The sequence below is a fragment of the Protopterus annectens genome, chromosome 7.part0, assembly GCF_019279795.1.
Source record: "Protopterus annectens isolate FY-2018-M chromosome 7.part0, PAN1.0, whole genome shotgun sequence".
Classification (NCBI taxonomy): domain Eukaryota; kingdom Metazoa; phylum Chordata; order Ceratodontiformes; family Protopteridae; genus Protopterus; species Protopterus annectens.
Genome location: NC_056739.1, coordinates 1997826582 through 1997839661, shown reverse-complemented (window position 1 = coordinate 1997839661; position 13080 = coordinate 1997826582). Strand labels below are relative to the sequence as shown.

At 43.2% G+C, this 13080-nt stretch overlaps 1 protein-coding gene across 1 annotated transcript in view; it reads left to right on the top strand.

The window, feature by feature from the left end:
* Nucleotides 1-13080, top strand: part of COPG1 (COPI coat complex subunit gamma 1) — a 1279491-nt gene that overhangs the window by 181159 nt on the left and 1085252 nt on the right. Inside the window, exon 3 of the mRNA XM_044078421.1 lies at nucleotides 1719-1799. Coding sequence (XP_043934356.1) covers nucleotides 1719-1799 — 81 coding nt within the window. The remainder of the gene's footprint in view (nucleotides 1-1718; nucleotides 1800-13080) is intronic.

The window sequence follows — 13080 nt, the reverse complement described above, 5'->3', positions numbered from 1 at the left end:
TGTATATAAAACAAGAAAGGAAGTGGTGTAGCTATAATATTTAAACAGCATCTAAACATCCAGATCTTAAAATCATCAGCTCCACAAATAGGCAATGAAGAAATAATATATACCAACCTCAAAATAAACCAAAACAAAACCATTAACATAATTGGATCCTACTTCCCACCTGGCCAAAATATCCCTCCACTAGATAACCTCCTCAGCTGGTCTACCCACCATCTCCCTCAAGAAACTATCATTTTATGTAAATATATATATATATATATATATGTGTGTGTGTGTGTGTGTATGTGTGTGTGTATGTGTGTATATATATATATATATATATATATATATATATATATATATATATATATATATATATATATATATATATATATATATATATATATATATATATATATATATATATATAATGTGTGTGTGTATGTATATATTTTATATATATATATATATATATATATATATATCTATATAGACACACACACACACACACACATATATATGCTCACTATTATGCTTTCGCAGACGCAGGTTGTCAAATTAGTCTTTGTCAAACAGAAAAGCACTAAAAGGCAAAATAGCAAAGCGGTATTTCAGCGAATTCTTTCCCTGGGAAAAAAATTTGCTTGGCTACTTTTGCTACTTTGACGCTATTATCGCTGTAGTACGATCTCGTAGGTGGTATATTTAAGTAGGGGGGTGTGGGAGGCAAGCCCCCCACATTATTTAATGTTTTACAGTTTTTTTGTTTCGGCGATTTTCCTTGTAAAAAAAATCGCCGTTCTGAGGTTTCAACGTTGTAAGGTTTTGCGTACTTTGAGTCGATTGTGTCGTTTGCTCTTCTGAGCGTGTGATATGATAATATAGATCTATATATATATATATATATATATATATATATATATATATATATATGTGTGTGTGTGTGTGTGTGTGTATATAATGTAGTCTATACAGTCTATGTATGTGTACACATATGCACATTTCTGCTGAATTTTCTTGTTTTATTTTGCATTTCTGTTATTGTATTTAAATTCACTGTCATACTTTAAATATAAATAATCTTATTTTTTTTATTATAATTGTTTTTATTGATTCAGTTCAGGTGCTTAGGTGTATATGTCATTTCATAATCTGTGTAAAAAAAAAAAAAGTTTATCATACAAAAGGGTTGTCTGTTGTACTCATCCATCCCTTTGAGGGAAATTTAGTTCATAGAATGAAAACAAATGTGCACCAGTGTGGTATGTGTAAGGGATCCGTGCACTTAACCTACATCTGGAATGTACCTGATGGTACCTGAAGGGAAGGAGGAAGCCCCTGATTTTATTTTCTGACTGGGAGTTGGTATAGCTGATATGGGATTAAAGCAGGTGTAGTTACTTCTTAAGGTGTACTGTTATGGTAAGCAGGCATACTCGTACAGTTACACTTTCTGAAGCACATTCTATATTAAACTTGTATGGTTCTCTTTTCTCTGTATATCATCATGTGTTAAATGTTTTGTTATTTTCCTTGAGTGTGTGCAATATTTGTGGCTTAATAATCATCAGTATGGGTCATATCACATTGTTATTACTAACTGAATAAGTAAAATATTGACCTAGGCAGTGTAATTCAAGGAGTTTTATATGAGTAGCTTTGAAGCTGAGGTGCTAAAGTTAAGATCACCTGTGAATATTTTATCTGACTCTTGACTCTTTGTGTTTCAGGCCCGAGTTTTTAATGAAACACCACTGAACCCTCGAAAATGCACTCACATATTGACCAAGATTCTCTATCTGATAAACCAGGTACACCTTGGGAGCAAAATGCATGTGTTGCCTGATGTTTGTGATTGTTTACTTGTTTTGTCTTTTTTTCCCGATAATTTAGCCTTTCAAATAAGGGGCACTGAGGTGAGAAATGCAATATTCCCCCAACAAATTTTAACTATGTAGGGTTTGTTAACTAAGGTTGTCTAGGCTTCTACAGAGTATTTTATTATAGCTGTTAAATTTCCTAAAACACGGTTGCATATTAGTTTAGCTTGTCACTGAACTGTAAAGACAGAACAAAACGGCCACAACATTTTAGGTTATGTCACTGAAATCCTCACTGTAAAGTAAGAAGTCCGTCTTTGGTAACTTATAAGATTTGTGCTACATGCTTGTGTCCAGTTTATAAAATGTTCCTAGGTTGTCAGCTCCTCCTTCCGTTTCCCATGATGCATTTTTATGGTACCTCTGTCTAGGTGTTCTTTGTGTGCTTCACTATTAAAGTCATAATTGGGATCTTTGCCACACCCTGGGTCTGTTGTGTGATCCGATTCTCAGAGCAGTGCATCCCTCCCATGATGGGTGGATTTCGACTTCCTTGGATGTAGGCATGTCCTGGTATAAAAGGGGCATCTTGCCCACACCATCTTTTTTTCTTTCTTGGCAAGAGGCTTATGTATATGTCATGCAAAGTAAATAGCATTCATCAGTCCATCACTGGCCTATACTTGTCAATGTGTATATAAGTATCCAGCTGGGGACATTTTGTCTGTTTTGTGGTGTTTAAATATATTTTTGGTGTCTGACTGATGCACTGCGATACAGTCTTTCATATTGTTATGTCCGCCACAGTGAAAGTAAGTAGACATACATGCGATCACAAAAAGCAGATTCTACACGGGAATATCCATTACCAGTGTTTATTGTTTAGGGCCAGATCATGACTTTCCTAAACATGCGTTATTTCAGGAGTTTGAACATAAAATTATTTGAATGATGAACTAGCCCTTAAGTTGTACCAAGAGACAGAGAGTCTTGCAGCCTTCATGAAGCTTGATGTCAAATTACAGCATTAGGATAGCACAGACTTGCCATATAAAAAGAAAAGTTTTTTTTTTTTTTTGCGAGGGGTGGGCCCAAAAGGAGAGGAGCGACACCTTAGCAGGCAGGTTCATAAGGTCTCTGTAGGTCAAAGGGCATCGTACCAGTGGCAGTGCTTTTGCAGGTCCCGGCACTAGTGTCTGCTAGTACAGAGGCCTCTGCCATAGCCCCTCTGGAGGCTGTAATATCTTTAGTGAAATGTACATCCCCTCAGACCAAAGTCATAGTTATTCCTTCTGAAACTCATGCTAGTCCTTGGATTTCGGTCTAAGATAGCTCTTAGTTATGGAAGGGGAGGACAGCTATCCCGACTGTAATAGCTAAAGAGGATATCTTTACTTGTATCTTAGGATGCCCCTCCCCCCAAAGGTTCACAAAGAGGTGATACTTTCTCCATACAAAAGCCTATGTCCAAACAAGGGCATCTGCTGTATGTTAAGTTGTCTATCTCGCCTTCATTCTTGCTGGATGGGTTCGGAGCCGACCTCGGCTCCGACTCGGCCACTCTAAAAGCTCGAGAGTTGGTTCCACCGGCTCGAGGCCCCCCTTATATCCCACAATGCTAGGCGTGAATTACCTCAGATCTCGCTTTGCCGCTACAGCGATCGAGGTGTTGTTTTTTCTACCGGCTTCAGGTCAGTTGTATTAGATCAGTTTAATAACTGTTTAAACCCCTTTTAGCTTAGCTTTTTCTTCTTTAACTATAGTGTAGTGGATTTTTATCCTTTCTACCCTTATCCAGCCCCTTTCACACAAGAACTGATAAGTTCTTTCCTTAGGCCTTCGGCCCTTCCATCCCTAATAGTGGTGTGTATGTGTTTTTTTGTAGGATTTATTTTATATATAAACTAACTAATTTCTTTAGCTTTTAGTTTAATTTACCCTTTTCTGATAGTGTAATCGTGTGTGTGTGTTTTGTGTGGTGGTTACACTCGTTCCTTGAAAATGTCCAAGGATTCAAAGGTCTCAGGCTTAAAGAAGTGTGACTCGCGCTGTCAGAAAACGTCTCTGACAGACGGTCACACTTCTTGTGTGTACTGCCTGGGATTTGATCTGCAGGACTCTTGTGCTGTATGCCATGGCTTCAGCCCTAGAGTCCTGCAGGAAAGAAAGAACAAACTCATCCTAAGGGGTTTGCTCAAGCCTGAAGGTTCCCTAACTGCTTCCTCGGGAAAACCTTCCAGCTTTTCTAAGACCTCGACTCCAGTTTCTGAGTCGAGGCCTAAGGCTTTGCTACATCGGCTCCGCTGGAGCCGATGAGTCTTTGACTACAGCTTCTGTGGTTCCTCGGCTCCGCTGGAGCCGAGGTATTGAATTCCTGGGTCGGCTCGATCAGACCCGGAGCCGACATCTAGAAAGAGGTCTAGGTCACCCTCCCTTGGCTCCATTCATTCGCCCAGCGCCTCCCTTGCTGTCTGAACAGAGCCATAGGTCTCACCTCTAGGTCATCGAGGCTGGGATCATGACCTTCAGAGGGTAGTGAGTCGACTTCTAAAGTCCGAGGCACTGGCCCAAATGCTTCAGAGCCCCACTCATCAGTCGATGCTTCAACCTTTCCCAATATTCCTCCTCTGACTCCTTTGAGCTCAGAGTCGGGTCTCGAACCGAGACTGTGGTAGGCTGAACCGATACACTTGTCTTCGTTCCGCCATCGCTCCGATTTCTTCCTTTGAAGAATTTCGGCGCCGGACTTCTCGCCGGCTCCGAGGGAGTGAGTGGCATCGACCCTTGTCCCACCCCGCCTCTCGGTGCTTCGGCGCTGGTGAGTTCGGCTCCGACATCGCCTCGAGCCATCTCTGTCGGCCGAGGGAGGTTCTCAGCTTCTCGGAGCGGGACCTCTGGCTCTGCCTGACAGGGGTGCATTCGAGGTCATGCAGAGTGTGTTGGAACCTGGTTCAACTCCACAGTCGGCTCCGTCCCTCCCTCTTGGTGCCTCAGGTGATGTCTACTCTCTCCCTCATCCCTGACCGCAGAGAGCCAACTCCTCAAGAATCCCCTGTGGGATTTCATCCTCTTCTGAGGCCTCTCCTGATTTGGCAGGGGAGCCCCTAGGAAGAGAAAGTGTAAGAGGAAACACATAGACTCACCTGAGTCTGTCACCTCTGACACAGATTTAGAGGATTCAAGGTTCTCCCTGCTCCCTTCTGAAGATGTCTCCTTTGCAGACATTCCAGAGATCCTCAAGCAGAGGGGAAATTGGCCAGCCCTTAACCCTTCGGAGGATGAATCTGTGTATCTTGAGGCGCTTGGCTCGCCTCTTCCACCTCCTGAGTGTCCCCCTTTGACCCTCATGCAGGTGGTAGCAAAGAAAGCCTCGACCGCTCCTGCCTCAGTGGTCCCTACCCCAGGAGACCTTCTAAATTTATAACAGCACCCACTGATAAACAATTTCTGACCAAAGGAGTTACTGTGGATGCTATGGTGGTAGCTGCTGCCACAAAGAAGGAAATAGCTGATCCTTCAGTGCCTGTCCATCCCCCTAACAAGGAATCTAGGTCTATGGACAGGTACGGAAGCGGATGTTTTCGCCAGCGACCTTTGCAATGCGTTCGCTGAACTACTTATGCCATTTCACTCGTCTCCAGAGAGACTTGATCAAGGAAGCGAGTGAGATGTTGAAGGATCCTACAGCTGCAGGTTTTCAGGACAAGATGAATGCCCAGCTGACTACCCTGAATTCTATAGCTAACTCCTCCATGCCTCCTTTCATATGCGGCTGATGGAGCCAGTAGAGCCAAGAGGGACAGGTGTAGCCTTACCGGCATGCCTGGATGCGACTATGCAATTTCAAGGACCCTTTAAAACGCCTTTCACTAATTCCCGCTTGATGGATCATCTCTTTGGTCCTCAAGTGAAAGAAACCTTGACTAGGTGCAGACGGATGGCAAAACTTTGTCTGCCGCCGGAGTCCTGCTTTTCTACTCCTTCTAGACCTTACCCCAAAGGCCAGAAAAGTGGGAAAATATGGTTCCGTAAACAATCTCAAGGGAATTTGCCTGACGACAGAGTCGGTTCCTCCCAGAGGCAGAGGGGAACAATAATGGTAGACGCCGCCCCAGAGGCAGAGGGGTCCGAGAACCAGGGCAATCGAGAAACCTTTTCCGATAAGCCCTTTCAGCATCCCTGAGGTGTTGCCCGACTGTCCACCTTCGAGGCAGTCGGGGAGATTGTCACTGTACCCAGAAGCCTGGCTATCCCTAACTCAAGACAAGTGGGTACGGTCCATCATTTCGAAGGCTATTCCATTCCCTTCGCTCGCAGATTCCAAACCAATCAAACAAATCCCTGCCAGATGTTCCACCCGGCCAAAGGGATCTTGCAGCTTTGAAATTTCAAAGCTGCTTGCAAAAGAGCAATTCAGCCAGTTCCAGCAGACCAGCAAGGATTCGAATCTACTCCAGGTTCTTTTAGTTCCAAAGAAAACAGGGGACTGGAGACCAATTTTGGATCTCAGTATCTTGAACAAGTTAGTCAAGAAAACAAGATTTCGGATGGTCACGCTACAGTCCATCCTTCCCTATTGGGAAAGGAAACTGGATGTGCTCTATAGATCTTCGACGCACTATCATATAAAATGAACAGACGCCCAGAAGATTCCTCCGCTTCAGGCTGGGAACCAGTCATTTTCAATTCAGAGCCCTGCCCTTTGGACTCACCACTGCCCCCGGTGTTTACCAAATGCATGGCAGTGGTAGCTTCTCACCTGAGACGCCAAGGATTCCAGGTGTTTCCATTTTTGGATGACTGGCTCCTCACAGCTCCCACCAAGCATCTTCTTCTAATGGCCAGAGACTACACCTTTCGTGATTTGTCAAAAGTTAGGCATCTCAGTAAATTGCGAAAAGTCTGTTTTGTCGCCTTGTCGTATATTACCTTCATAGGCTAAATCTAGACACAGTCAGCATGTCTGTAGACTAACAGATCAGAGAATAACAGACATACACAAACTGGTCTCGCTTCTCTTCAGCAACAACAGAGCCAAAGCCAGGTTAGTTCTGAAAGTATTAGGGATTATGGCGGCTGCCATTCCTCTGCTTCCATTAGCCAGATTCCACATGAGAATCCTTCAATGGATGCTCTTCACACAATGGTCATACCAACAACTTCCGATGTCTCACACCATTATGATTATGCAAACATGCAAGAATCATCTTCTGTGGTGGATGTCTTCCCCTCAGCTCTTCTTGGGAAGACCCTTTGTTCCTTCCTCCGGTTGTTATTCTGACAACGGACGCCTCCCTGATCGGGTGGGGGGGGCATTATCAGGGCAGAACTGTCCAGGGCATATGGCAACCAGACGAATGCCACTTGCATATAAATGTTCTAGAGATGAGAGCAGTGCTTTTAGCTGTAAGCCCTTCAAGACTCTCTTCCCCTGGGAACGATAGCAATCCAGACGGACAATATGTCTGTAGTGTGGTATATCAACAAACAAGGCGGAACCAGGTCCTATCCCCTATGTCGAGAAGCACTCAGACTGTGGCAATGGGCGATTTTTCTCAGCTTGATAGCAACGCACATCCCCGGAAGTCCAATCAAATCATGGACAAGTTGAGCAGGGCTATCCTCATGCCTCACGAGTGGTCTCTGAAAGATTCTATTAGAAAAATTTTTCTCAAGTGGGGTCAGCCTTGCTGCGACCTTTTTGCTACTCCCCAAAACAGCAAGTGCAGAGATTATTTCACCCTATTCCCGTTACCAGGCCAGCCCAGCAGAGACACTCTAGTCCAAGTTTGGCCCCGGGGACTTCTGTATGCATTTCCTCCCTTCCCACTAATCTCTCATGTGATACTGTATGCATTTCCTCCCTTCCCACTAATCTCTCATGTGATACAGAAAGCTATCACTCAGAAGGCCTCATTGATCCTCATTGCCCCTTACTGGCCTCGACAGGTTTGGTTCCCCTTTCTACATCAATTTCTGTTGGAGCAACCTTGGCATCTGGACCTAGTTCCAGATCTTTTGATCCATCAGTCGGGTCAGTTACATCGCTCCCTCCCCTCTCTGAACCTCACTGCTTGGTTCCTCCAGTTCCTACCCTAGCCAGGCTTCCTCAAATATCTCGCACTGTTCGAGATATTTTAATAGCTTCACATAAATCTTCCACTCGGAAAATTTATCTTAGTAAGTGGAAACGTTTTGCCTATTGGGCTCAAGGAAAGGATTTAGATCCTTTCACTGCTCCCATCCATATGGTTCTTGATTTTCTAGCTGAACTCTTTCATGCAGGTTCATCTCCTTCTACTCTCAAAGTTCAATTGGCAGCTATATCTAACTTTCATGTAGGCATTTCAGAGTCTGCCATCATGTCCCACAAGCTTTGCAAAGCCTTTTTGAAGGGAGTTTTTCTTCTCAGACCTCCTATAAGAAATCCTCCTCCTCCTTGGGACCTTAATTTAGTGCTCAGTTCTTTGATTCTTCCCCTTTGAACCTGCAGCTTCCTGTTCATTAAAATTGCTATCATGGAAGACTCTCTTTCTGGTAGCTATTACTTCAGCTAGAAGAGTTTCAGAACTTCATGCACTCAGCTGTCGACCTCCTTATCTGTTGTTCCATAAGGACAGGGTATCCTTACGAACCAACCCGCCCTTTTTACCTAAAATAGCCTCGGCCTAACCTAAATCAAAGCATTGACCTCCCTGTGTTTTTCCAGAATATTCTAATAGGTCTGAACAAAAATTGCATTGGCTAGATGTTCATCGCCAGTTAAGGTACTATTTGGATAGAACCAAACAATTCAGAAAATCTGACCAGCTGTTTGTCTCTTATGCAGAAGGCAGAAAGGGACTTTCTGTTTCCAAGGTATCACTATCTAGATGGCTAACATCTCTAATTTCCATTGTTTATGAAATTAGACACCAAAAGCTGCCTAACAAACCTCAAGCCCATTCCACCAGAGCTTTGGCTACTTCTATAGCCTTCCAAGACAGACTGCCTATTGACACCATTTGTGCAGCGGCTACTTGGGCTACTCCTCACACTTTCATTTCACATTATAAGTTGGATTTAGCTTCTAGGCATAGAGCTAACTTTGGTTCCACTGTTCTCAAGAGTCTGTTCCGTTAGGCCACCCGGGACAAGGTGCTAGGGACGCGGTCCCATCCAGCAAGAATGAAGGCAGATAGACAACTTAACATATAGAAGTTATGTTCTTACCATAACGCTCCATGTTAGTTGTCTTCTTCTTTCTTAAGGCCCCACCCTCCTTCCCCCTGGCCTGGACAGACCTAGAGGAGTTTGATTGTGACCTCTCTTTCTACCACCTCTTTGCTATAGGTATGTGCTCTGCTGTGCATATTTTCCTAGATCAGGCTTAGGTCACCTTTTCTCTTCCCCTTTGTTTATAGAGTTGGACTCTTTTTCCAGTTTTTTTCTGGTTGTATTATTAGCTGGGCCTAGCTCACAAACGAGATCTGAGGTAATTCACGCCTAGCATTCTGGGATATAAGGGGGGCCTCGAGCCGGTGGAACCAACTCTCGAGCTTTTAGAGTGGCCGAGTCGGAGCCGAGGTCGGCTCCGAACCCATCCAGCAAGAAAGAAGGCGAGAAGAAGACAACTAACATGGAACGTTATGGTAAGAACATAAGTTCTATTTATCTGCTATCAGCAACTGCCACCTTGGCTGTTTTACCCCTGGCCTTCAGCCTAGCCTTCACATGATTTGATACAGCTGCTTGAGGAATATTTGCAGTTAATTCAAAGTCCACAGTTAGACATGTACCAGCCTTCTGTGTTGGGAATCCCTTATTTTAAAAGGAAAAGAGATGATTTTCTGCAGAATGATTCTGATGAAGAGAATGACCTAGATTTTCAGTTCCATCGGTCTCCCCCAGGTTGTTAATGATGCAGGTGGCAAGGACACAGAGTCTTCTGTGATTTGTTTTTAACTGACTTCTTATCTGTGAATTCTTCTTTTCTGATTCAAGAAGACTTAGTTTCATTCTAATGAGACTTAAACTTTTCAAAATAGATACCTAGACTTCTTGAACTAGAGCCTGCTATGTTTACGGCTGTCTCTGTAGTTCAGGAAGCCCTGTTTGTTGTCTGTGACGCAGTAGAATTGGAGCCAGACTCGGGGCCCTTATGAGTTTCTGTATGAGATCCCAGTGGTGGATCAAGGTGCAGTGTTGCTGGCAGCTGAAGTGATCCCATGGTGTAACTCCCCTCCTAATGACTGGAGTAGTAGACTGTCAGACTGGGAAGAAGGTTTACTCATCAATGACCCTGGCCTTCAGAGTCCTGAGCTGTCAGACCCACATGACAGTTTCATGCTAATATTCTCAAACAACTCTTTGAAGTTTGAGGTGTAGTTAAGGGTGATTCTCTGAAGGTTGCAGTTTTTGGCTGTGTCTATACCACTTTACAGGGGAATAGACAGTGTCATGAACTGTGGGAATAATGATGCGGTATGAATGGATGCTGCTTACAGGAATATTTCCTGACTTGGGACTCTCTTGCTGCTTACCTTAAGGCACAGATCTGAATGCCTCACTCAAATAGGTCTTCCTGTAAAGTTACCCATTTCCAGCTGTGTTCAATAGACTGGGAAGTTAAGTATGTTTCAGCTTCCATTTCACAAGTATAGCAGAACTTGCCTTATTAAAAAAATGGCTGCATTACTGAAGGCAAGGCAAAGAGAAATGGCTTAAAAATAAAAAGGGTGCTCAAGAGAAGAAATGGCAACAAAAAGATGAGGGGAGGTCTAGGGGCCTCCATGACCTAACAGCTACTAGGGAGCAACTGTGACTGTACCACTTTTATACCTCCCTGTTCCACAAAAGCACCACCCTGACCTCTAATTTCTTCTTTTGAATCCCCTCTAAGCCAGAAAAAGAGGTCAGATGGTCCTCTTCCTTCAGAACTGTTAAGACTTAACAGAGAAATGGGTTCTGCAAATTGCTTCGAGAGACTACAGTTTGTAGCATCTGTCACAGACAAAAATTGCAGGCATTACTTCTGCTCCAGAGGGCCAGGAATTGTTAGTGGGGCCTCTTAGAAATAATGGATCAGGAGGCAGTAGAACTTCTCCCCAATGGTGGAAAGACCAGGAATTTTATTTCAAGAATGTTTTTTTTCCCTAGTTCCAAGCAATAAAATACATGGAGACCCATCTTAGATGTGTCAAAGTTAAACAAGTTCCTTTGGGTCCTAAATTTCAAGATGTTGACCTAGCAAAACATCTTGCACATCCTAGTTACCCAGGCCTGAATGGTAACTCTGGACCTCTTAACTGAGGTTCATAGTTTAGGGGTGCACAGCAGTACCAGTTCACTTCTTTAACCTTTTGGTTTTGCTGCTGCACCAAGAGTATTTACAAAGTGTCTGACTGTAGTAGTTCATTGCAGAGCCAAGTGCATTCACATTTTACCCATGCAGGGATAATTTCATTGTCACAGGAGGTATTTACAGAGGTCCTGGAACTTTACTGTAGAATGCTTCTGCAGGCTGGGGCTGTCCTTGAATACTCCAAGTCAAACCTATCCCCAGCCAGGTCTGTCGTTCCCAAGTGGGTACCTCAGTAAGACAGCAGTATCCAGGATCTTTCTACCTTGCGGGAAGGTAGACGGCCTCACCACTTTCTTTTGAGACATTGCACCAAGGACAAAGGATACATTCAGTAAATGTCTGATGGTCTGGATTCCATGGCTTCATGTAGGTAGCTGCAGAGCAAGGGTTAGACCACTGGTCTAGTAAACCCGGAGTCATGAGTTCAAATGCTATCAAGCCATCTGTTTGTTCTTTTCTTCTCCTTTTTTCTGTCAGACCTGTCCTCCAGAAATGTTTTTGGATCTTTTTTTGGCATTTTACAGAATTAAAAATACCACTTTCTTGGGTTCAGACAGTATCCCTGTATGTCTGATGAGAAGCTGCAGGTCCCATCTATCAGAACCCCTTCAGCTCCTCTTCAGCTTGAGTCTTTCCACGGTTTACATCCCCATTGTGCGAAGAACAGCTGTTGTGGTGCCCTTAATCAAAGGTGGCCCCAGTACTGACCCTGGCAGTTAAAGGCCTGTAAGGCTCACTGGTATTTTCAAGACTGCAGAATGTATTTCAAGCTCGACTAATAATGATATAGCTGATAACTGTATCCCTGAAGCCACACCAGTTTGGCTTTCTAAAGGGTGGATCATGCCTGCTCAGCTTGGCTGAGTTTTATTTAAAGGTTACTAAACCCATGAGTAAGGGGGGCATACTGTTATGCATTGCCTACGAAGACCTTACCAAGGTCTTTGACGCTTTCTTCCATGCTGGGATCACTGACATCTCCCAGCCCAGCTTTAATTCATGCATATTTCACTGAATAGGTAACTTAAATATTTGGCAGAACCCATTCATTTATTCATTGGTGTTGTTTGTTTGTTCTAGACAGCAAAGCATCATTGGCTTGTGCCCCACAAACCTGTGTCCTGGCCCCTGTCCTCTTTGGTGTAAACTTGTTGTGTGAAAGCAGATATCAGTTTATCCTGGTTAACCAAGTTAGTCACATTCTGATACTCAGATTCTCCTGCAAGGGCTACACCATACAAATGTTGCATCTGTGGTAGTTATAAGTCTTTACACCTTGCACAACTTATCCTTCATGGTATCTCTTCAAGGTCCACAGAATTTTGTTTGTTTATTTCTCCGTTATTAGGCCCATTGCTGAATACATTGACCCCACTGGCATGTATCTTGCAAAGCACCTAAAACAGTTGCAGATTACTAAATGTTTCCTTACCCAGTAAGATGTGTTTTCAGTACCCATTGCTACTCTTGACAGATAAAAATCTATGTCCCTCTAGTCAGCATCCTTTAGATAGCCAAGAGGAGATCACTGCTGTGCCTTACTGTGAATGACCCAGCACTGTTTATTGTTTTACCCTTACAGAACCAGTGGTAAAGCAAACACCTTTCTAGAAACCTAAACCTATATTTCCACATAAGCATTGTTAGAGATTATGAATATAAGGCTGAAATAATTTCTGTTGTAAATATGTTGAAAGATAAAGCATAGAATAAAAAGTTTGCTTGAATATATGTATAGAGTTTAGCAATGTAAAATGTGCATCCATACTATATGTATAACAGACAGGCTTCTCTTCACAGCATCAAAAAGAAAAAGCCTAACAAAGCAATATTGAAAAGCAAGGATTATATGGTTTTCTCATGTTTGCAGAACAAATATCTATTAACAGGCATCCTTTTTTATAAACTCAGCAATACGTGATGTTTTTT